Source organism: Hyperolius riggenbachi, chromosome 12 (assembly GCF_040937935.1).
Source record: "Hyperolius riggenbachi isolate aHypRig1 chromosome 12, aHypRig1.pri, whole genome shotgun sequence".
NCBI lineage: Eukaryota > Metazoa > Chordata > Amphibia > Anura > Hyperoliidae > Hyperolius > Hyperolius riggenbachi.
In genome coordinates, this window is record NC_090657.1 from 163,049,613 (window position 1) to 163,074,446 (window position 24,834).

The 24,834-nt window shown below is 45.1% G+C and overlaps 1 protein-coding gene across 3 annotated transcripts in view; it reads right to left on the reverse strand.

Annotated features, from left to right (window-relative positions):
* OSBPL2 (oxysterol binding protein like 2) overlaps positions 1-24,834 on the reverse strand; it is a 227,921-nt gene that overhangs the window by 71,214 nt on the left and 131,873 nt on the right. For all 3 annotated transcript variants that reach the window (XM_068262289.1, XM_068262288.1, XM_068262287.1), the window contains one exon: positions 9,084-9,240. In XM_068262289.1, the coding sequence (XP_068118390.1) occupies positions 9,084-9,120 (37 nt within the window). In that variant the 5' untranslated portion in view covers positions 9,121-9,240. The remainder of the gene's footprint in view (positions 1-9,083; positions 9,241-24,834) is intronic.

Consider the following 24,834-nt stretch of genomic DNA (forward strand, 5'->3'; position numbering starts at 1 on the left):
AATGCCGTCCACTTACAATACAGTGGGCGGCGTTGCAGGAAGTGACGTCAGTGGAGCGCACGCTGGATCGAGCGAGGAAGAGGTGAGTCCTTCCCGCCCACTGCCTCTTACGAGAATACGAGTAGCGCTTCTGATCTATTTAAGGCTGGACGGGAGCGGAGGACGGAAGACCCAGGCGAGGGGGGGGTCCGACCCCCCTCCCCGCCGCTAGGCCCAATACCGCCGTCCTGCCCACTACCCCTCCAGCTCGGCGGCCGGCTCCCCGCACCCACCAACGGGCGGATGCCGCCCCTAGAAATGTGCCGCCTGAGGCAAAAGTTTCACCCCGCCTCATGAGCGGGCCGGCCCTGCATGTGCAGGTGTAAGTATGGCTGTGGCTGCATAATAGCATGCAGCCACTCATGCACGGATTTTCTCCAAGCGGCTTTGTGCAGCTGCACAGGCGTGGGCTGTACTTGTGCCTGCACAGTGCAGCCGTACTCATACATGGACGGGAGTGCAACCACAGATAAGAAGAGGAGGGTCCCAGTGAGCAGCGGAGAGGTAAAGAAGAATCGGAACAAGAAATGAGTCAGGAAATTGCTCATACTCAGGTCTTAAGTTTGCAATAGCCTCTCAAATCCTGCTCCTTCCTTGTATTAAACAAAAATCATAATACAGTTAGAAAAAAATAACTACATAGTTTATGTAGAGAGAATTTTCAGAATTCAGGTGAACAACAAGGATTAGCGAGATCTGTTTTGCAAGACGCGGTATTGCCGCGGCGTGGATGGGGGCACGGGTAGGGGCGGAGAGTGGACTGATAGGGGACAGGGAAGGCTCAATAGGAACCAGAGCCTTCTCTCTCCATGGGTAAGTATCTGACATTTTTCTTCACTTCAGTTTTACTAGAATCTCCAGATACCATCCCACCTGGAAGCTTCGCTCCTCCCAGGAGGCCCTCTTATCATCAAAGCTTGGTCACCTCCTCTCACTCCCAGAGCCAGGACTTCTCAATATCATTTGAACATACACCAGTATTGGTGATGTCTCAAACCACACATCAACGTATGTATTTGCATTATTAATGCCCTGATAGTACAGGGTTTTCCTATCTATGATCCCCACTATTCTGTTTTGTACTATGTAGCACTACAGAATATACTGGCCCTATATAAATAAAAATAATGATAATAAAAATGTCTAAAGTTGAACTTCCTGGGGCCAGCCTGAAGATTTCTTTTGTTTCCATTATTACGGCTTTATGTGTGCCCAAAAGTGAGAATTTCTTAATTCCTGTTTTAACAGGAAGTTTTGCAAAACTGCCCAACAAACAAAGGCCACAGCAAGTAAAACTTTTTATATCTGTACCGGAGGATAACTGGAGCGTTAGAAGCCCTGGTAAGAATTATTGCCATCTCTGGAACCACAAGGGTTCATCCAAAAGCCACGGAGTCCTCAGGACCAATAAATGAGGAAAACCTTCCAATAGGAAACATAAACAGCACTAACAACTCACAGTGCTCCTATCACCTCTTACATTGCCTAGAGTGAAGCATTCCTCTGTACCTCTGAATGTTTACAGCGGAGTATACCAAAACAAGCTAACAAGACTGAACACCGCTGCTGATAACGCCGTACATCTATACCGCGTCGCCTGACAGGAATACCAATACACAAGGCCAGGGAAAACGGTCTGTCCGGGGCACAGCCGAGCCAGCGTCTGCATTCATTCTCGCACTTCTCCCGGCCAGCCCGCGTCCCTGGAAAGTGCTGCTGTTTTTCACCGGATATTATTATTATTATTCGGGGACGACACTCGGCACTTTCAAGGCTTTTGGAAGATGCTAAACAGTCAGTTTATGTATTCATTTATTACTTATTTTGCATTTGCTGACAAGACCCTCAAGTCCTGTACTTTCTGTGGAATATCTGAAGCTTGTTAGAGTGGCGGGAGGAGAGAGAGAGAGAGAGAGAGAGAGAGAGAGAGAGAGAGAGAGAGAGAGAGACCGTCTGCTGAGCTGCACATAATACCAACAGATGCATACAGACACGGACACATGGGGGGCACAGAGGAGGGGGCGATTTCACTAAACTACAGTATAATGCATGCAGACAGATAATTAGTAGTAGAATAGTACACTTATTTTCAGGAGATAACTAATGGGTATGATGTCCAAAGAAGTGTGTGTATGAGAGCGTGTGTATAAGGCTAAGAAGATTAGTGCAGTTGGGAACGTGCATGTCCATAACTAAGTTAGTGGCCTCTTTTACATTGTGGCGGCGCGGTAAGCTATTTTACCGCAAGAGACTGCTAAGTCAATGTAAGTCTATGTAGACTTATACACTTAATGCGACACAATGCTGTGCAATGGAAGTAGTCAAATTGCAGCAATGCCGTCGCAAAGTCAACAGTGTGCTGCCGCTTGATCTGTGCCTGCAACGTGGTTTATGCAGTAATGCAAGTGTCGGTCATCTCGTGACTGACAGATTCAAACGTAGACACTACCCTGGACCAGTGTTAGAGCGAGCTAGAGGCGACTTGAGTATAGATAGATCTGATAGGACCAATAGGAGACGAGGACACAACAAAAGAATCCCATTTGTTAGCCAATATAATGTATATAGTGATAATGTGGCCAAAATAATACGTACAAATTGGCACTTGTTGAAAGACAATTTCCCTGACATACCGGAATTCCAGGCCCCCCCACCCCCTCATGTCATATAGACGGGCACCTACATTGCGTGATAAACTTGTGCATGCTGACTTAGGGACCCAGAAGAGTACAGCTATTTCTAGGAGACCTAATGGAATCTATCCGTTTGGGCTGTGTACACTGTAATAGTGTGATTAAGGGCAGTCAGTTTGTTCATCCACATAATGGTACGAGGTTTAAGATCAATGGCCAATATGATTGCAATTCTAGATTTGTGATATATTCTCTTAAATGTCCCTGTGGGTTATTATATATAGGGCAGACAACACAGAGGGTAAAAGATAGATTGACAGCACACAAAAGTACTATTAGAACTAAAAAGGTAGAATTACCGGTACCATCCCACTTTATGACAACAGGACATACTACAAGCCAATTGAGGTTTCAAATTATTGAGCAGATTCGACCAGGGAGGAGAGGAGGCGATAGAATACGCAAACTATTATATCGTGAAGCATATTGGATACGGAGATTAGATACGTTAGAGCCCAGAGGTATGAACAGAGAATTTGACATGACCCCTTTCCTTTGAAAATTATTACATATGCATTTATATGGTTGGCTTGCAGAGGACAATGTAGGTTACATTTTATTGTACTGTTATAGTATGATAGTTTCATTATTGATTACTTGTGTGTCATATGATAGCTTGGCTAGATGTTTTAACACACTTGTAATATTTGTTTTTGACTCTAGATGTCCCACTTCTGGTCTCTTTTCCCTGTTGCGTAACCTTGGTTACGGCTATGTGTTCTTGTCCAGACGGTGGGGCGGAAGGTGTACCTTCGTCAATGACGCGTACTATGACACGCAAGGGGCAAACCACGCCCCATATGAGTTTGTCATGCGCGACCTATGGGCGGTTCTTGTGGCCGCCGAGGGAGCATCCTGTTTCCCATCAGGTCCGCCTCATTCAGGGGCGTATCCTGATGACACGTCACCACAGGAAGCTTCTCCTATAGGTCGGCAGTGCGACGTCTTGGCGTCCTGCTGTCTGGTAAGTTCTTTAGCTTGTGCGCACACCTTATACGCATATAAAAGTTCCCCATCATGTCCGCATGTGCGTGATGAGAGGGGATTGGTCGCCATAGGTGACAACAAAGGTGTGATTGGTTAATTTTCCATGGTGTTAGGTACATAAAGAGGTTATGGTATGATGTACTTTAGACACTGACAGGAACTTGAGAAAGGAGGTTTATCCTCCGAAACGTCGTTTTTGAATGTCATGATGTCTTTTTAAATAAATGCACTGAGCTATAATTACTGAATGGTGCCGGTCTTCATCTTCTTTTCTGCTTCATAGAATTTCCATAGACTTCAGCATGAGCAGTATTGAAAATATATCCATCCACAGCGTTGCACTGTTTGATGACAGCTATGGGCTGTTGTTCTACCGCCACTGCTCTGCCACGTTTCTGATCAATTGAGATTTTCTATCTGGTCACATAGATCGATTATTTGAATACATTTTTGGCAAAAACACTTTTGAAATTACGATTGGTGTGGCATGTTGTGCTATAGAGTTTGCGATTGATCAGCACTTTCTGGGCGCTTTTTAAAAATTGATCCCATTCACTTGCATTAAAATCTCGGTAAAAGTCACGTACGCATAAAAAACATACGCGATCACAGTGATTTTTATGTGATTTTAATGTGAATGAATGGCAATGATTTTTAAAAAGCGCCCAGAATCTGATCAAGCGCAAACGCTCTTAAAAGCTCTTATAGTGTGTCTGAGCCCTTAGGTCATACACACATTGACATCATGTGTCTGAGCCCTAACAAAATGTGCAGTAAGTTGGGAAACAACTAAAGGCGAACTTGGTAATAGGGAAGAAACAACATTCAGCAGAATATAGCACACGCATTTATCTCCCCTGAATATTCTGATATATTTTTCACAGTTATAGACCTGAAATTGGAAAAAACATCAGCCAAACCTACAGAGTCCAAAAGTGACAAAGTGGCCGAGCCAGTCCCCAAAGACCTGCAGATGTGATTGCAGCCTGAGGCAGGCCTAGAACAGTGCAGCTCAAGAGGGCGATTGCCTATACAGATAACAGATTCCTCTGTGTTGGCATCACATTTTAGGTCAAAATAAATGGGTCAAGCATGTTGTTTAACTGGAATAGTGAAGATCCTAACTAATTCCATTGCAATATCTGGGTCATCACACACGATTACACACACATGCACACACACACTGACAAACACAGCAACACATACACTGAAACACACACTGACACACAGAGAAACACACACACACACATACACTGACAGACAGCCACACACAATGACAGCCACACACATACAAACACTGACAGATGCGCGCGCACACACATGCTGACAGATACACAAAGACAGACAGACAGACAGACAGACAGACACACACACACACACACACACACACACACACACGTTGACAGATGCACAGAGAGAGACACACACACCACAGACACACACACACACTGACAGATACACAAAGACAGACAGACACACACGCACGCCTTTGTTCTTCTCTCTTTATCTCTCACATTGTGCGCTGCACCATTGTCCTTCTGCCCCCCACCACAGCAGCAGAATGTGCCTGTACAAAACTCAGATCCCAAAAATTGCCCAAAAGATTGATTCTTGATGCCTATGTGTATACACTGCTTTAGAAGGAGACGCTATTACAACAAGTGATAGCAACTGCCAGCATTTGGTAAATCACTAAATTTGTAGTTCAGCACCTGACACCTTCACAAACTAATGCTACATACACATGATGCGTTTTTTCAGTCGATTTTCCGTACATTGGATTTACGGATCGATTTTCCAGTCGATTTCCCGCTCAATACTCTTATCTTTTGTTATCGATTTAAATTCACTTCTATGAGGAGTCGACCCAAAAAAAGATCAAAGATAATATCGGACACGACGGAATTATCTATCGAACCATCTATCTAACACAAAATTGTATGGTGTGTACCTAGCATAAGAGCCAATTCACATGGGTGGCTGAACAGTGCAGCAAGCCTATTTGCTGTGGTAAGCCTGCCATCCGGTGGCCGGGTGAGGCAGTTTGTACATGTCTGTCAGCTGTTGACACGCGGTGCGATTACTGCACGGTACAAAACTACTCCTGAAACAAGCACTCCCCCCACCACAAACACCTACTCTTGTACCTCCCAGATACACAGGAGCAGCTGATCGGCAGTGAACACACTGCTTTAAACTGCCCCGTGTGAATACAACCTACCTGGTCTGTCCTCATTCTTAAAATATACGATAATTACTGACAGTACGACATTATGTAAGAACAAGGTATAGACTATAGGAAGACAAGTTTTTTGGGTATTGCTGCATAGGGAAGGGTATTTCAAAACATGCAAACTGAGAATGCCAGAACCTGTTACGGGCACTGCACCAAGCAGAAGGTCCGTGTTTAATAACACCACTCTAATCTATAGCAGAGTTTATACAATGTACAATACAGAAAGCATACAAACCTCACGCCAGATATCATAAAGCCATTAAGAATAACACCTATTATAATAATAACAGTGCTCTATAAGCCAAGACTGTAATTTCATGTAATGAAAAAAGTCTTTATAGAGGATTTACGCAATACAGAAAATTATAGCCTGCTCATTGCTGATGGTATAACTGCTTAACATCAGTCTAAAGTCAAGCGACCTATATTGTTTTGCCCCTAAACCTCCTTCTGAATGAGCTGGGATAGGATAAAGAAACAGATTCAAGGAAATATAATCTATGGTTTTGTCCCGACAACATGATTCCCCATTTTGTCAATCCTGCATTCATGCGCCAGAAAATCTGATTTTCTGTTTCATTTGGAATCCTAAAGCTCTGTACACACATTAGAGTAAAATCGTTAACAAATGACAATTCAGCGCAGATCATTCACAAATAAGAACACAATGATTGTAAACAACAGCAATTCTTGGACGTGCTGAGTGATTGGACGTGACGGATATTTTCGGACGATAATCGTGCCTCATCAGTCGCAAATGAAGGCGTTGTTAGATGCTGAATGATATCTGCACTAAGTGCAGATACACAAAGCTGGTATTCCCTCAACAAGGTTTTCGGAAAGATAGTTCTTCCAGGTCAAAGGGTCCTTTCTTTACAGGGGTCTTTGTAATTTCTAATAATAAGGAACGCAAGCCACTGGTGCAATAGAGCGGACCCGATCGGGCTTCGCTATTTCTGCCTGAGCCCGATCGGAGGATTGCAGTAGGCAAAAATGTACCTCACCGGTGTAAGGAGGCTTCCAGGGCTGGATTCCTGAGGCTTAGGAGGAGGAGGGAGGGTGGGGGGGCTTCCCCCTCTGGAAGTGAGTACCCCAGGGGATGTTTTTCTTTTTACAGATCCTCCTCAACTCTGCTATCAACGCAACATGCATGTATGCAAATGCCTCAATGCAGAATGTCTACCAAGGCTGTTAATTCTAAAACAAATCACACAATTATTGGATCAAAAAGACATACACATGGAACAATAGTTATTACAGGTGGTCCCCAGTTAACTAAGTAGAAAGGGACTGTAGGTTCATTCTTAACCTAAATCCATTCTTCAATCTGAACACTGTGCTATCTCTGTCCCCTGTACCTCTTCTGTACCCCGTGTCTCCAGTGCCCTCCTCTATGTTACCTCTGTTCCCCTGTGCCTCCAGTGTCCCCCTCTATGTTACCTCTGTTCCCCTGTGCCCCCATGTGTCTCCAGGGTCCCACTCTTTGTTACCTCTGTTCCCCTGTACCTATAGTGTCCTCCTCGATGTTACCTCTGTTCCCCTGTGCCTCCAGTGTCCCCCTCTATGTTACCTCTGTTCCGCTGTGCCTCCAGTGTCCCCCTCTATGTTACCTCTGTTTCCCTGTGCCTCTAGTGTCCCTCTCTACGTTACCCCTGTTCCCCCAGTGTCCCTCTCTCTGTTACCGCTGTTCTCCTGTGCCTCCAGTGTCCCCCTCTATGTTACCTCTGTTCCCCTGTGCCTGCAGTGCCCCCCTCCATGTTACCTCTGTTCCCCTGTGCCTCCAGTATCCCCCTCTAGGTTACCTCTGTTCCCCTGTGCCTCCAGTGTCCCCCTCTATGTTACCTCTGTTCCCCTGTGCCTCCAGTGTCCCCCTCTATTTTACCTCTGTTCCCCTGTGCCTCTAGTGTCCCTCTCTACGTTACCCCTGTTCCCCTGTGCCTCCAGTGTCCCCCTCTATGTTACCTCTGTTCCCCTGTTACTCCAGTGTCCCCCTCTATGTTACCTCTGTTCCCCTGTGCCTCTAGTGTCCCTCTCTACGTTACCTCTGTTCCCCTGTGCCTCTAGTGTCCCTCTCTACGTTACCTCTCTTCCCCCAGTGTCCCCCTCTATGTTACCTCTGTTCCCCTGTTCCTCCAGTGTCCCCCTCTATGTTACCTCTGTTCCCCTGTGCCTGCAGTGCCCCCCTCCAGTTACCTCTGTTCCCCTTGTCTCCAGTGTCCCCCTCTATGTTACCTCTGTTCCCCTGTTCCTCCAGTGTCCCCCTCTATGTTACCTCTGTTCCCCTGTGCCTCTAGTGTCCCTCTCTACGTTACCTCTGTTCCCCTGTGCCTCCAGGGTCTCCCTCTATGTTACCTCTGTTCCCCTGTGCCTGCAGTGCCCCCCTCCATGATACCTCTGTTCCCCTTGTCTCCAGTGTCCCCCTCTATGTTAGTTCTGTTCCCCTGTCCCTCCAGTGTCCCCCTGTATGTTACCTCTGCTCCCCTGTGCCTTCAGTGTCATCCTCTGTTCCCCTGTTCCTCCTCTGCAACCCCACTGTGTCTCTCTATACCACCTCTGTCCAATGTACACAGATAATCCTTTTTACTGTAACCCGTATCAGTGAAACGGCAGTATGTTTCCTTTCTCTATATAAGCTCCTTCATTTGTTGATGTCAAAAAAGTCACTTGTAAAACACCTGGTCAGGAGGCCAGACACCAGTCGCTTCCTGTGCAACAGACTGTCTGTGCTACAGGCTGCAATCTCCTCAGAGATTCAGTCTGTGCCCTGCCCCATGAACAGCAGGATGGCAAAGAGCATCAGATGAATCACTCTTGCCCGACAGCTATTCTTGCTGTGGAAAATTCCCTTGTTGTTCCTGCAGGGTGTCGCCACTCACTCGCCTTTTCTTCTCCCCTCTCCACAGAACAGAACGTGCTGCTCACCTGGCTGGGGGACCAGCAGCATGTCCATACAGTGGCCATACATAAAATGCTGAGTCTCCTAGAAAATGTGGTTGTAGCTTTCGGTGTATGCATAAATTATTTACAGCCAACATCCAAACCTCATCAGCTGGAGGCTGTAGCGAAGTGTGGAGAGGAATGGGTTGTATCGTCTCCATAAAGCAACAAAGTATAATCAGCTTATTTACCTGTAACGGCATCGAAAAACTCCTCCTCGCTGTTCATGCTTGTGTACTGGATGATGTGTTGTGCGGGGGGGTTACTGCATCTTCTCAGGGGTGAGACATACAGGGGGATATCCGGGAAAGGTTCCGGACTCTGATCTCTCAGGCCACCCGATGCTACCTGTTCAAAGGAAAAATACATTCAATGTAAATTCTTATTCATGCAAAAAGGAGGTATTACACAGTACAAATACAGATGTTAAAAAATATACTATAGCATCGATGATTACACATTAAAAACCTCTTAAAGAAAACCTGTAAAAAAAAAAACTTCCCTCTGGGGGATACTTACCTCGGGAGAGGGGAAGCCTATGGATCCTAACAAGGCTTCCCCGTCCCCCTGTTCAATTGCAGGGTCCCCCGAAGTGCGGCGATGTAAATATTTACCTAACACGATCCTGCGCAGGCGCACTAGCCGCTCTTCATTCGGGTTAAGGCAGAAATAGCCGAACCCGATCTATCTGCTTTACTGCACAGGCGAGAGTCCTTTTGCGCCTGCACAGTAGAGCAGATACGATCAGGTTCGGCTATTTCCGCCTAGCCTGAACGAAGAGCCACTACTGCGCCTGCGCAGTATCCGGAGAGGTAAATATATCAAGCTTGTCAGGGGAGGATTCCGGGGAGCCAGCACTGGATTCCCCGCAGCTGCAGGGGAGGGGGAAGCCTCACTGGGACCCTGAGGCTTCCCCCTTCCGAGTTAAGTTTCCCCTAGAGAGCTTTTTTAAAAGTACAGAGTCTCTTTAATGCAAACTGGATTTATATATACATCCTGTGTAGTTGTGGAGAGCGCACCACCAGTTTGTTACTAAATGAGGCATGTGGTATCATTGTAACCATGATGAATTGTAGAATACATTTTGGTGTGTCTTAAAGAGACTCTGTAATAAGAAAAACGCCCCCTGGGGGGTACCTACCTCGGGAGGGGGAACCCTCATTCCCTGTAGCTGCAGGCAGTCCAGCGCCGTTTCCCCCAAAGTCTCCCGCAACCCTGGCTCGAGAAGCCTGACAAGGCGATATATTTACCTTCCTCGGCTCCAGCGGGGCGCTGTTTTGCGGCTCTCAGCACGGAGATAGGTGGAAATCTCTGTCAGGTCCGCTCTACTACGCAGGAGACTTGTACCTGCGCAGTAGAGCGGACCGACAGCGATCGGCTATTTCCGCCTATCTCCGAGCGGAGAGCCGATACTGCGCCTGCGATGGAAGCGGTAAGGTAAATGCTTACATCCCCGCTGTTTGGAGGAGCACAGCGAGACTGCCGTGGGAATAAGGAGGACGGGGGAAGCCTCGATAGGATCCGGAGGCTTCCCACACCGGAGTGGAGTATCCCTCAGGGGAACTTTTTTTAGTTACAGATTTTCTTTAAAGCTTGGACCTACGTCACATAAACAATAGATAGGAACAATCCCAATCCAACGTAAAAAGTCATTTTTAAAATTATGATCAAACCTGGGAAAGTTTCAGCAAAACTACAAGAGACATATGTGGTAACATTTTAACCCTGATAAGTTGTAGAATGGAGCTTAGAGAGTCTTAGGGTTGAGGCCCATGTCTTGTGTATTCTTTTTAGTCACAAACAATCAAAAGCAATTCATTTTTTTTGCATTCTCTGTACCAACATATGTAGGTAGAAAAAAACAAAGTCTTGTAAACGTAATACCTTTTAATGGCTAACTGATGAAGTTAATTTTTTTTGCATTATTTAACTTTATCAGTTAGCCATTAAAAGGTATTACTTTTACAAGACTTTGTTTTTTTCTACCTACATATATTGTTTGGCTAACACGGTACAGAAACATTTTTACTACTATCTGTACCAACATAAAAGACTTGTAAAATGAAAACAAAGTTACAGACTATAAAAGAAAAAAACATATACCGTTACCTTAGGAATTTGTTTTTGAAAAAAAATGTGTATGCCATGAGTGTATATTACTATTATTTTTGCAAAATAAGGTCTTGTAATCATCGATAGTGTACAATGAGAAGGCAAAAAACAAACAAAAATACAATATTGTCACCATACATTGTACTAGGAACATAATCTAAATGTTGCAATAACCAGGATGGATGAGCAAATACAATTTGTGGGTTTAAATTATAGTTAGCACTGTTCATTGTAAAGCTATAATGGGTGTGTTCTGTCCATACATGCACCCCACATGGTTGCCAGAGTACACATGGATGCGTATATGACGTCACATGCACTCACGTTACTCTGGCAACCACATGTGGCCTGAAGACAGCGGCAGCCACAGACAGGTAACACATGGTGCACTGGGCACCGGGGGGGGGGGGGGGGGGGGGGCAAGGGGGGGGGGAGGCACACTGAACATTAGGTGGGACAGCGTCAGGCCAGCGAGGAAGCGGATGCCACAAGGCAGATTCTGGACTGACTTCAGCATGAAATGGATTCGAAATCGTCCTGTGGTGTATGGGCAGGCAACAGATTCGACCAGAGAGAGAGCTGTCTCTTGGCTGACCTGCCCATACATCGTCTGAAGTTCGGGCACCTTTTGTTAGCCAATAATTGGTATCATCCTGATTCTAAACTTCCTATTAACACTTAGGGTTCAGACACACTATAGGCGCTTTTCTGAGCATTTGCAATTGATCATCTCTGAGAGCTTTTTAAGAATCGATCCCATTCACTGGGTAAAAATCGCAGCGATCGCGTACATTTTTACACGTCCGCGGTTTTACGTGATTGCGGCGCTTTCTACCGCAATTTTAACGCAAGTGAATGGGAACAATTTTTAAAAAGCTCTCAGAAAGTGCTGATCAATCGCAAACACTCAGAAAAGCGCTTATAGAGAGTCTGAGCCCTAAGGGCTTATGGCCTTTTCTTTGCTACTAATGTTCTATACATTATCCATACTACACATACATACATTCATTATATCACAAGGTTTTTTTCACTACAGGTTTGCTTTAAAACAGCGCACCTAAATAGACATGAGCTTGAAATCTGGAAATTCCATTCAGAATGCCAACATGCACAGATTTGAAACTGAGCCAAGCACAGCGGCTGCCATTTGGTTATACAGCTGCCGGCAAACTGATTAGTGGCTAGAGGGTTTGATCAGCTTCCTTTCAAATCTGCATAAATTAGCATGCAAAGTCTAATTTTAACCTCCTCTCTACTAAATGATGTAATTGGGGAAGGAAGAATGTGAGCTCTTCAGCACTATAAAATACAGATTTATCAAGGAGAATGAATATATGAGGAATCTCTTTTCTGACAGGGATGCCGTCTGACTCTGCTGCATGCTAGTTCCAGGGCAGCCATATAACTGTGAGTAAGGCTTGGAACTAGTATGTAGTCTCACGGCAACAGTATTCCAAACTGAGAACATAGAATACCGTTGCCAAGGCTACACATACAGTGATGTAAGCTTCCTGCCCGTTTGTGAAAGGGAAAGAAAGGTTTCAGTAACAGCGTTGAACTGCTAAAGGATGCACGTTTACGACCATTTTACAATAAATGTGAAATTCCCCTTTAAGCCGAAAAGAAAGTTTGGCTTAATGAGGCTTTTCACTATTTGTTCCTCATTAGAACTTTCAGTCTGTTATGTAAGCTTTTTGCAAAGTTCTGCATTTCCAAATCCTTGCAGAAACCTGACTAAGACCCCATTCACACTTAGGCCCGGTTCACACTTGCGGTGGCCCTCCGGAATCGCCGTGCCGGAGCCGCACCGCCTGCAGAACGGACGGAACGGACGCACGGCATAGCAATTAAAGCCTATGCGTCCGTTCACATGGGTCCGTTCTGCAGAACCGGAGCCGGACCGGATCCGGGCCGGATCCGGACTCCGGCCTCCGTTCCAACATGCGCTATTTTTTCATCCGGCCCCTCCGGCAGCCGTATCCGGGGCGGAGCCGGACTGCACCATCCGGCCAATACAAACAAATGGGAACCGGAGGCCGCACAACACACTGGCTGAGAAATCCGGATGTTCTACCCCACTTCCTATGCGGATTTTTGCGGCGATATTGGCTGGGGACACATGGGCAAGCATTTTGGAGTGGAGCAGCACGAGCTGGAGGTGTTGGCAGGATGTTGGCAGCATGTCGGAGGTGGAGGTGAGTGCTAAACAGCAGAGGGCCTGATTCCACAGGTCCCCCTTCTGCTGACCTCCCAGACCCCAACATTTTTTTTTTTTTTTTTTTACGTTAACTTTGCCAAACGGATCCGGATCGCATCCTGATTACCACCTGATGCAACCTGACCGGATCCGGATCGGATCCGGATCAGAACCGTACGGTTCCGATCCGGATCCGGTCCGGATCCGGTCAGGTCATCCGGTCCGTTTGGCAAACAACCGCTAATGTGAACCGGGCCTAAGAAACGCAAAACACCAGCGATTTTTGCCGGCATTTGCAGGAGTGATTTTTCCGCGGTTTCACGTTTTTGGGCGATTTGCGGCGAGTAGTGCAAATTGCCCAAGTAAGAACGGGCCCATAGGGTTTCATTACACTAGCTCTTTTAAAAAGCGCTAGCGTTTTGCCAAAATCGCGCAAAACGCTCTAATGTGAATGGGCCCTAAGGGCTGGTGCACACCAAGAGCGCGTCTGAGCACTTTGTTAATATGCTAGCGCTTAGAAAAGCACTTGGCTAATGTATTTGAATGGGATGTCTCACACCAGAGCGATGTGACTTTTTAATCAAATGCAAATTTGATTTTGATTTCTGAGGCATTTAAGCCTCAAAGTTAAGTATGGGAAAGTGGAAAATCGCTAGAAAAATACACTAGAACATAGGCAATTTTCCAAGTGTTTTTCTGCAAAAGCGGTTCACTTCCAGCTCAAACTGTAAAAAAAAATAAAAAAATCTCTACACCAAAACGCTTCAAAAATCACAAGGCAGAACTAGAAAAGTGCTAGGCGCATGCCTGGAATCGCTTAGAAAAATGGCTTCTAAAAACACTTAGGGCCCTTTTGCACTTAATGCATTGGTGTGTGTTAGTATGCATTAGTAAGCATTTTTTCTGTAGCAGTGCATAGTGAAAAAGATTTCAGTTAAAATGCATATAGGGGAACTGTGCCATAGGGAAACATGGGCATTACTTTGAAAATAAGTTTTCTTTCAGTTACAGTATAATTGAGAGCAACTTATTAAGTTTAAAAAGGGCCTTAGCGATTGCGATTACACTAGCAATTTTTGGTGTGCACTAGCCTCATTCACATTGGTTGCCTTCAGAAACATATTTAAGCACATGAATTGCTGCGCGTTTCAGTGCGCTTTCTTTAAGCGGGCACTTGCGTTTTACATGCACTTAAATGCATTTTTTCTGAATGTTTTTCTTATTTGAAGTAGCAGTTGTCAAAGATTTGTTTTCACTTTTTTTTCCCTAAATAAGGAGAAAATGCATCTGAAAAAGTGCACCCATTTGCTTGCACAATGCACAGAAATGCCTGTAATACTATGTTTCTCAAATGGTAACAAAGCACTTAGATGTGAACTTGGTACATTAGAATCAATGGAAAAAGCTATACCTAGCAATGCGTTGTGAAAATGTACAGCAACATCACTAGTGTGAACAAGGCTTTACACGCAACTTTAAGCAGAAATGACAATCCGTCATACATTTCCCACATTTCCCAGGATTGGATCAAGGTAACAATACAGGTTCCGGGCCCTCCCTAATCCGGCCTGGAGGCTGAACATATGTGATAGATCTGAGATATCTGGTAATATTACCTCGATGGGAGTCCTGTGGCTGTACACTTTCCTAACCTATCACTTGCAACATCTAATATTCCACCTGCAAAGGCTGTTCCATAACTGCATCTTAATACTATGATACAATACAACACAATACCATTTGTAAAGAGCTTTTCTCCCATAGGACTCAGGACTTGTTCACATTGCGTTCGCTCGCCACATTGTCATGCTGTAATCCCCTTAGTTATGTTTTTGCTTATCACGCTGTCATGGTTTAATCTTGCTGTTATGCTGTAAAAGTTTGGATGTATGTTTGTAGATATTTCGCTCCTTTTTTTTCCCATCTGTAGGAAATGCCCCTTATCTGTATAACACCTTTCCCTGCCGTGTGAACCACAAAAAATTCCGGGCGCGACATCGTCGCACTTGGCGAAATAAAGAGGATTCTGATTGCGTTCCGTCCGCGTTGGCCAGTTTTTGAAGAGTTTTTTTTCCCCCGATTCCCGGCGATTACCTGCATGCTGTATTTTTTTTTTAACCACTTTTCTAAATGGCTTTGCCGAGCAATTGCGGTTTTTCACTTCCTGATCCGGAAGAGAATAAATACAATGTATTATATACAATGTATTTATTCTAAAAAACGCGAGTGCAATCGCTGCACAAAGCGATTTTGTGAGCGTTTGCGTTTTTCCTATACCTTCCATTGAGGCAAAATCGCCTCAAAAATGGCTCAGGCACCGCTTTCCTGACCTGAACGCAAATGGAATGCTCCAATCTGAACTACACCATAGAGAAGCATGGTGTAATCGCTTTCAGGGCATTTTTGAAAAAACGCCCGCGCTTAAAATTGGCCAAAAACGCTTCTAGTGTGAACGAGCCCTCAAAGTGCATAAATATGTCTTAGATCAATACAAGGTTGCAGGCTGGACTGAGTTACAGAGGAAATAGTCAGGTGTTCGTAAATGCCAGACTAAACAGGTGGCTTTTCAGTTTAAACCTAAATGCTTCCAGGGTTGGAGATGTCCTGATTGGGTGTGGCAGGGAGTTCCAAAGTGTAGGGGCAGCATGAAAGAGGGCTCTGTCTCCAATGGTTTTGAGGTGGACATTGGGGCTGACCAAGTTATTAGATCCTTTTGATCTAAGATTATGGAGGGTGTGATGTATGTGAGGTCCAGATTGTGCAAGGATTTGAATGTCAATAAGCCAATCTTAAACAGAATTGTCCATTTTATGGGTATCCAGTGGAGCGAGCAAAGGGTTGGCGTTATGTGGCAATGGCAGGGTTGGCCAGTGTACAGCCTTGCAGCGGCATTCTGTACTACCGTAATTGCAGGCGGTACAGGTCTGTTTAGAAAGGCTTGAATAGAGAACATTGCAGTAGTCCACTCAAAAAGCAATAAATACAACTATCAATAAAATGATCCGCTGGGATTCTCATCTCAGAGATCAGATTTACTCCTGAGTATTGGATCATTTCTGTGAGTGCTAGACAGAGGAGTACCATAACGGGATATACTGGGGAGGCTGGACAGTGGCTGTAAACACAGACAGGCAGCTGGCAGTGTGAGGTTCTGGCTGAACTTCCAGCACTGGCTCCATGACATTTGTCCATTTACTACCCATGTTTACGAAGACTTCCTCTTACGACATCATGAAATGACAAACTGATGCCCAGACGTCTGTGTAACGGGGACAACAAAGTGAATGTCCTGTGGGGCACTGACTGATGGTCTCTGTACTCTATTCTTTTCAAAAGTAGGTCAATCAACAACAACAAACAACATTTGTAAAGCACTTTCCTCCCGTAGGACTCAAAGCACATAAATATGGCTCAGAACGGTAATTGTGTGATTGGTAAATTGTGGCACAGAGGAAGAAGTCCGCAAATGCCAGGCTTAAAGGGAGTCTGAAGCAAAAATAAAAACAAAAATCAGATACTCACCTAAGGAGAGGGAAGGTTTTGGGTCCATAAGAGCCTTCCCACTCTCCTCAGAGTCCTAGCGTTCCAGCACTGCATCGATGTGCGGCTGACCAAAAGTCATGTAAGTTTATGGCGACTCATCATTGCTTGGCCGGCAGAAAGTGAGTGTCACTTCCAGCTTGGCCAGATACCAAAAGGGAATACCACGTAGTAACAGTATTTCCAGAAGGCCTGTTTTGGGCGCTGCACGAGCAAACGCCAAATTACAGTGAGAAACCCGCCTCAAGGTGCAGAAGCCTATGAAGCATCAGCTTGCTGCCAGCGAGACAAACTCAGCAGCAACTTCATGGGATAACATGAGCAGGAGATGTGCAAGTGCACTGGTGTCAAACTCAAGGCCCGTGGGCTGAATGCGGCGTACGAGAGATAACGGCGCTGTAGACTTGGAAGCAGGATTCAGCCGGTATATGGCTGATCCTGCTGCCGCACAAGTCCTGGCCTTATTAAATACTATTTCCCCTCCAGGCCGCCATGGATAGTGGGGAATTAAATAATTCGTCTTCCAGCAAAGGCTGGAAGCCGAATTATTATGTTTTGAAAGCAACTTCAGCTCCGTCTCCTGACGGCGCTGAAATTACTCCCTGCGCGCGGCTATAGCCGTAATTCCCATTGCAGCCTATGGTGGCGCTGGCTGCGTCCAAATCTCCTGCGCTGGTTTACACACACACACACACACACACACACACGTACAGCAGAGCAGTGTAATATGTACCTGCTTCAGCAATGCATCAGGTCTCTTCTGTTCATCCCAGCAGCTGCACAATCTGTACCTCCACACCTCCAGCTTCCCATCATGCATTCAGAGCCAGAGGTATACAGAGTAGAGCACGTGGCTGTCAGGGAGACCAGAGGAGTCCTGAAGCAGGTAAATATTAATCTGCAGAAGAGGGAGGAGCGGGTTCTTCACAGTCGCTATAGTTACGTCACTTAGTAGGAGACCATAAATGTTACATTTTAATAAATTATTTGGCCCGCAACTTAGGGCTCATTTCCATAGTAATGCAGAGCTGCACCGGGGTGTGTGTGGGGGGTGGGGGGGATTGCGATTCCATTCATTATAATGAATGGGATCGCAGGGGCAATCGCCCTGAAATGCAGGCAACCATGCGCTGTGTTTAAGTGGTGAATCGCAGCACATTTATGGAAACCGCAGACAGTGCAGTCTATGCCCTGTCTGCTGTCACTGTGATCGTGTTTCCATAAGTGCGGCTGAAAGCACGCTATATGGAAATGAGCCCCTAGACAGGATTTTAGATTTTGGCCTCTTACATGACGGCATGTAAGGGTTTGACACCCCTGTGCTAGAGATTTATCAGAAATGTATGTTTCTGCAGCTAATCTCTGTTTATGAAAAACAAACAAAATCAGACATTTACACTGCAACCAAAAATGTAATTCCTTTCATTATACTGAGGAGATACAAGGACCCCATGGTTCCTGACTATAAACCACAACAGCAGTCTGTATACTCGGAACGTGTGCTGCAGCCACTGCTAGCTGCCCCTACATGCTTCTCAATCAGGGCCGGATTTGTACTCTTTACCGCCCAAACCAATGTCACCAGCCGCCCCCCTTCAGTATAGGTAGTGAGTTGACCCCCTATCCTGTTCCCACCAGTATAGGTAGCAAGATGAACCCACCCCTCTAGTAAAGGTAGCCTGACGACCCCCCCTCCAGTATAGGTAGCCAAATGACCCCTCCCCTCTTTCCCCTCTAGTATAAGTAGCCTGATGACTCCCTTAATACCTGCCTTTCACACTCCCCCTCTTTCAGTACAGCTCACCTTCACACCGCAGCAGCCATCAGTGTCACTCTCTTCTCTGCTCGTCTTCAGTGCAGAAGCTTCCTCTTCCCTCCGTCTCCAATGCTGCCCAAGAGAGCAAGGTGGCTGCTGCACAGCTGGCTGGCGCTCGCCTAATCTCCCTGCAATGCAGCATTTGCAAGCTTGCAAATGCTACACCAGTTTAGCCTGCTGCTTTGGTGCCCTTGCACCTGTGGTGCCCTAGGCCATGGCCTAGACCTAAATCCGGCCCTGGTCTTAATGCTGGGTTTCAATGTGTGAGTCCCACATCTGCCATCTGGGTACTGATTGGCAGGGGAGGCCGACGGCTGCAGTATATGCTGTACAGAATGCTGGTAATTGGCAAATATCTGTAAATAATTAGCAACCAAGGGGAACTCAGCTCTCCTCAGAATGGGATAATCACTAATGGAGTATAGCTGTATTGTTGATTTGGGGTGTATTTAGCATATTTATAAATACACTCATGCATTAAATAAAAGTATCATCAGGTTAGAGTGTTCATTGCAATTCATTCTTAAACCCCATTATCGTTTCCTTGTAATTTGCTTTGAAAGATCACTGAAAACAGACTTTTCCCCCCCCTACCATTGCAAACTTGGCCTCACAGCGCAAGTTTAAATGAAAATGTAATTGGTCTTCCTTCACATCCAGCTGCCTTAAATGAGTTCTACGTTTATGCAAAAAAAAACCCAAATGAATAAAATAAATACATTACCAGAACAAGGACAGACATTCCAACAACAGCGACAACAAGAAGACATTTGCAAAGCGATTTACTCCCTGTGGACCTAAAGCGCAAAAGCCTGTCTCAGATCAAGCCATATTGTTGTGTACAGGGGAAGAAGTTATGTGATCAGAAATGCCGGACCAAACAGGTGGCTTTTCAGTTTTGATTTAAACGAGTCCAGGGCAAGAGATATCCTGGTTAAGTTTGACAAGGCATTGCAAAGGGTAGGGGCAACATGACAGAAAGCTCTGGCTCCAAAGGTTTTAGTTGTACTCTGTTGGTGGTCAATTTATTGGATCCTTTTGATCTGAGGTTGTGGGAGGTGTGATGCAGTTGCAACGAATCCTTCAGATATCCAGCCTAGGTCGTGTAGGGGTTTGAATGTTAGCATGCAGATTTTGAAAAAGGATTCTCCATTTTATGGGTAGCCAGTGTAGTGAGCGAAGGATTGGTGTTATGTGGCGATGGTGGGTTGGCTTGTTAACAGTCTTGTGGCAGCATTCTGTACTAGCTGCAGGAAACAAAAGGAAGAAGGCCCTTTGTGCCACCAGATGGCAGACAGCGGCTGCAGGGTCACTTTAAATAAAAGGATTCTTAGGACTGCACCCCAGTGTCGCCTCATTACGGTTATCCTTATTTGCCACTTTCCCCATCTTTCTCTCTTTCCTCCATCAGATAAAAATCGTACTTTCTGTCCACTTTTCATCTTGCGCGAGTTTTTCAATCGAGCAGACGTTGCTATGGAAACCTGCGCTGTTTTAATGGGGCAGCCATTTTAATTTCCCCAGAGAAGGGGACAAATGACAACTTGAAAATACTTATTAAACAAAACAGAGAAATAGAATGGGATTTCCCCGGGGTTGGGCTTTAGAAGGAAATGTATACTTCTCTCTGTCTGGCGAGAGGGGAGGAATGGCTAATGCGGCAGAACGAGCTCTTTACGTGGCCGGCGGTTTACATAAAGAGCGCAGAGGACTGATTGGAGGACTTTAGGGAGGCCTCTGACATTTCTGTATGGCTGAGGACAAGATCAGAACAGACACTTGAGCCAATGCTCCCTCGTTATCCCAAATCATGGCATTTCATCCACTGACAGCAGTCAAGGCCTACCTGTAATATCTGATAGGTTTCTAGCCAGTTCTTGCCTTTATATTCTGGCCAATCTGATGAGAAAACACCTATCAGCGAGTACAGAGCACCCGAGGGGAGACACGTTATAAAAGCTTGGCTTACCTGCATGATCTGCTAGGTTCCCTTTATTGTGCCCAGCCTTGGGAGACGGCTTTCTCCTCAAGCCTAAAACTGTGGTTGCCTTTAGCAACCCATGTTTGTGTGTAGTAGCTATTTCTTCTACATATCATTGCCCAGAAATACTACGCTACTGGCGCTCCTGGAGCTCTTTTGCCTTCCATTTTAACCTCCGATAGTAGATACATAGGTCTCTGATTGGCTAGTCATGATCATGTGCTAAAGCTGGATGTGATCACAGCAAACCACAGCTTTGCAAATCTATTAGCTGATCAAACAAGTCACATTCTTTTCCCAGAGTTCTCCTAGACATGACCATCACTAGTTAGAACTTTCTCCACTGCCTAAAACAAGAACTTTCTCAGCCAATGGGAGATCAGGCTTCCCGCACAACCCGTGAAACGTTTCCATGCATATGTATGAGCGCGTCAGGCTGTTTATCTTCCACAACACATCCAGCTTGCCTTATCTGCTGTTCTGTCTCACAAGTCTCAGCTCCTCCGTCTTCCCTGTTACTGTAATAGCAATAAGGAGAGATACAAGACTCGCATGTATATTGTGGAGATCCCGGCGGAGTCACACTAAGGGTAAGATTTCCATTTATAGATGGTACAGCTGGGATACCATACACAGCCCCACTGCTGCCGGGATAAACACAACCGTCTATGCCAGCTCTAAATACACAAACACACATATAGTTCTGCTGGGGAACACGCACTGCGCGCAAGGTGAAGAGTGCGGCGGGTCACGCTGGATTGGGGGAGGGGGGGGGGATTGTACAGGGATTGGGGCATAGGGCGTGGACCCACAGGAGCGTTTTTCAGGTGCGTTTTGTTATCGTCGGCGATTCCAAAAGCACTACGCTAATGAAAGTCACTGCGGCCATTCCATAGGAGCGATTGCGTATACCCCAAATCACAATTGTGGGTCCTGCAGCATCTTTGGAGTGTTTGCACTTCAATACAAAGTTCATGAAAATCGCTTTGTACAGCGATTGCAAAGACCCAGAAGCACAATAAAAAAAAGAAAAAAAAAAAATAGCAATCGCTGTACAAATTGCTAACATTAAAACATGAACCTGAATGCAAAAATAGAAGTCAAAATAAACATACACCGGTCGTACTTGCCTCCCATGTAGTCTACTCATCAAGCTCTTTCTCCTCTCCCGCACCCTGCCTGTTCACTGTGATCAATGGAATTTTCTGATGACCCCATAAAGGTTACAGATCAGAACTCTTAACCTGTAATATCGGCCACTTGAGCCAAAGGGTAACATGGACATTACCTTGCACATCAGCTGTTCTTTCAGTTATAACTGACTGTAACTGATACAGTGGAAAAGGGCCCTAAGGCTTTTAGCTTCCGGAGAGACAAGTACGACTAGATCTAGTCAGAATAGGAAGGAATCGTTAGAATAAAATGGAGAGCTTCTGAGAGGAACTGATAACTAATTATAGGTCACAAGTCTCCTTTGCGGCTGAGAATATCCATACTGGGTACAGATGAAAAGTTCAATAGGTCACGCTCTGTCTGCATGGGAGCTGATAAAAACAAAAACTGCAGTCACGCACCCAAGACAGTCAAAACTTACAAACCCCAAGGGTCCGTTTCCATTGCCTGCGAATTCGTATTGCGGAAATCCGCATGAGAAATGTGTACAAGGTTAATATATGGGACAGCCTTCATTCACAGCGTTTTTTTCATGCACATCAGTTTAGGTTAAAAAAAAAAACAAAAAACATTTCCCCACCACGCAACTGTTTCCCGCATACATTTGTTTGCATAAAAATTAGAATAAACTTACGCAAAAAACTTTACATACGAAAAATGCATGCAAAATGTAACATTCTCGTGGAAATGCAGCCCAACAGTTAACTTAGAAAAACAGAGCAAGAATATGGGATTGTGGAAAGTCCTTATGAGGCGCATAGATTATGATACGGTTTATCTCATCACTTTATTTTACCCAGGTGGCCTTTCCATCCCGGGCCAGACAACGTAGACTCCTCTGAAGCTCACTTCTTGGGAACACGCCACTGATCTTATATAGACGACGGATGAGTCAGGACAATCACAATCCTTACAGGTAAAGTCGAGAGATATCCGCATACAACATGAGTAAGCATTGAGCAGGCAGATTATGGCTAGGCATGTTTATATTCCAGTTCATTCTTCTACGCTGAGGGACACGGGGATTAGACCTGATGCTCATGCCGTTTCTCCTGTAATTAGGCTTTAGTTCTACAATTCCTTCTTTAAGTAATTGCCACCAGAGGATAAGGAACCATATTCCACCTCCTGTGATAACGTCCATCTCAGAAACTGTGTCTGCTTCTTGCTGTGGCCGTAAAACATTCCTGACAAAGGGGAAGCCATTTTGCTTTGCTCATCCACACAACAGAGCACTAACTGTTGTATCCCTAGAGCAACCAATCAGATTCAGGCATGTCCTTGCAAACAAGGGTTGAATGTCTTGTCTACAGGGGACACCATGTTTCATGTGACAGATCTGGGAATGTGAACTAGGATACTGCTGAGGGACCGTATCAAGCAAAGACTAGAGGAACACTTGTGAGCTCCGGGTGGCTCTTACAAATGCCATAACATCTATCGTACTAAGCAAGGGGATAGGTCAGCCTCAGAAATTAGTGGCAGGCCATTTGCAGCTCAATTCCCTCATGGGAGTAAAGTCAACAAGCCTATAGAGAGCCTTCATATCCCTACAGTCCAGGTTAAATGGGGTTTGCTATCTTTATTATGATTATACATTTATATATCAGAGTCTTAAGGACTGTGGGGTGTAACGAACCACTTACGTTTACAGAAAGGTTACTGAGACTAAGACCTCCCAACTCTCTCACAGACTTGTGGCAGACTCACTGAGCAATCCATTCCAATTTAAAGACAACTATCATGAAAAAAAAAGAGTTACATTTAAAATACATACATATGAGGCCATCTTCACACTGCAGATTGGCGGCGCAGCCACTGCAATGCCAAAAACAAGCCTTCGGGGATTACCATGTTAGTACGCGGAATCTCCATCTGGCATCCGGCCAAGCAGGAAATGATGCTCCCTTCCTGTTGGGCAATAAATGACGTGCGCGGAAGCGTATTTTTAAAATGTGCTTCTGCACATGCGCAACATTGAAAACTGTGGCAGGTTTTTTAACACCCTTGGCGGCAGAGCTGTGGAAGCAGAGTCGGAGTCGAGGAGTCGGAGCAATGTTTGGATACCTGGGGTCGGAGTCGGGAAAAAATGTACCGACGCTCTGAATTAATTTAAACTGTAATTAAAATAGAAAATATGATAAAATGTTCTATTTTTCAGATAATAGTCATCATAAATAATCTATACATACAGTAATAGCTGTGCTTAATCCACAAAAATTAACGAAACCAATCAAAAAACAGTTACTTATGTTGCTTCAATAAAGCAGTACCCGTATTTTTAAAGTCGGATATACAGTACATATCTGATTGTGACTGCATATATGATAAGTACACAGGAATCTCTTATATATACTAAATAACTATGCTGTAAGAATAAAGCCTGATGTGTAGCTGTGTCACTAATAGAGATGGTCAATGAGATGGAAATAATTCTGCGCTGATGCTGGTTTATTCAAATTTATGCACTCCCTTTGCCCATAAAATCAAATAATTTGATATGTTGTTAAAATTTGGTTTGATGACTACGAATTAAAGGGTACCTGAGACGGATGAAAAGAAAAGTTTTAAACATACCTGGACCCATAGCAGAAGATCCAGGTGGCGGAGGAGGACAGCAAGGGACTGATTAGGCTGGAGGAAGCCCCGGGTATATATAAAACTTTAATTTACTCTGTCTCAGGTTTACTTTGTTACACAGTAGTACTATACATATGCACTCCCCAACAGAGCCGCAGGGAATCCACTGAGAATGTTGTGCACATTGAACAGAGAGGTGTTGTCTGTCACCCATAAACCTTGTTCAGATTGTGCATGAAGAATGTGTAATAGAGGAAGAATCGCCTCATTATCCTACAGAGTACCTGCATATCACTCTTACATGTACCCACTGTTACATTGCCTAGGGCCTGATCCATGTTCACATTGTGCATGAAGAATGTGTACCACCGTTAACCATCTAGTCTCCCTAGGCCTAGGAAGACAAGATGGTCAGCGGTGGTGCAAGTAGGTCTAGGGAGACAAGATGGTCAGCGGTGGTACGAGTAGGCGTAGGGAGACAAGATGGTCAACGGTGATACACGCAAGACAAGGGAGACTTGTTGGTCAACTGTGGTACACGTA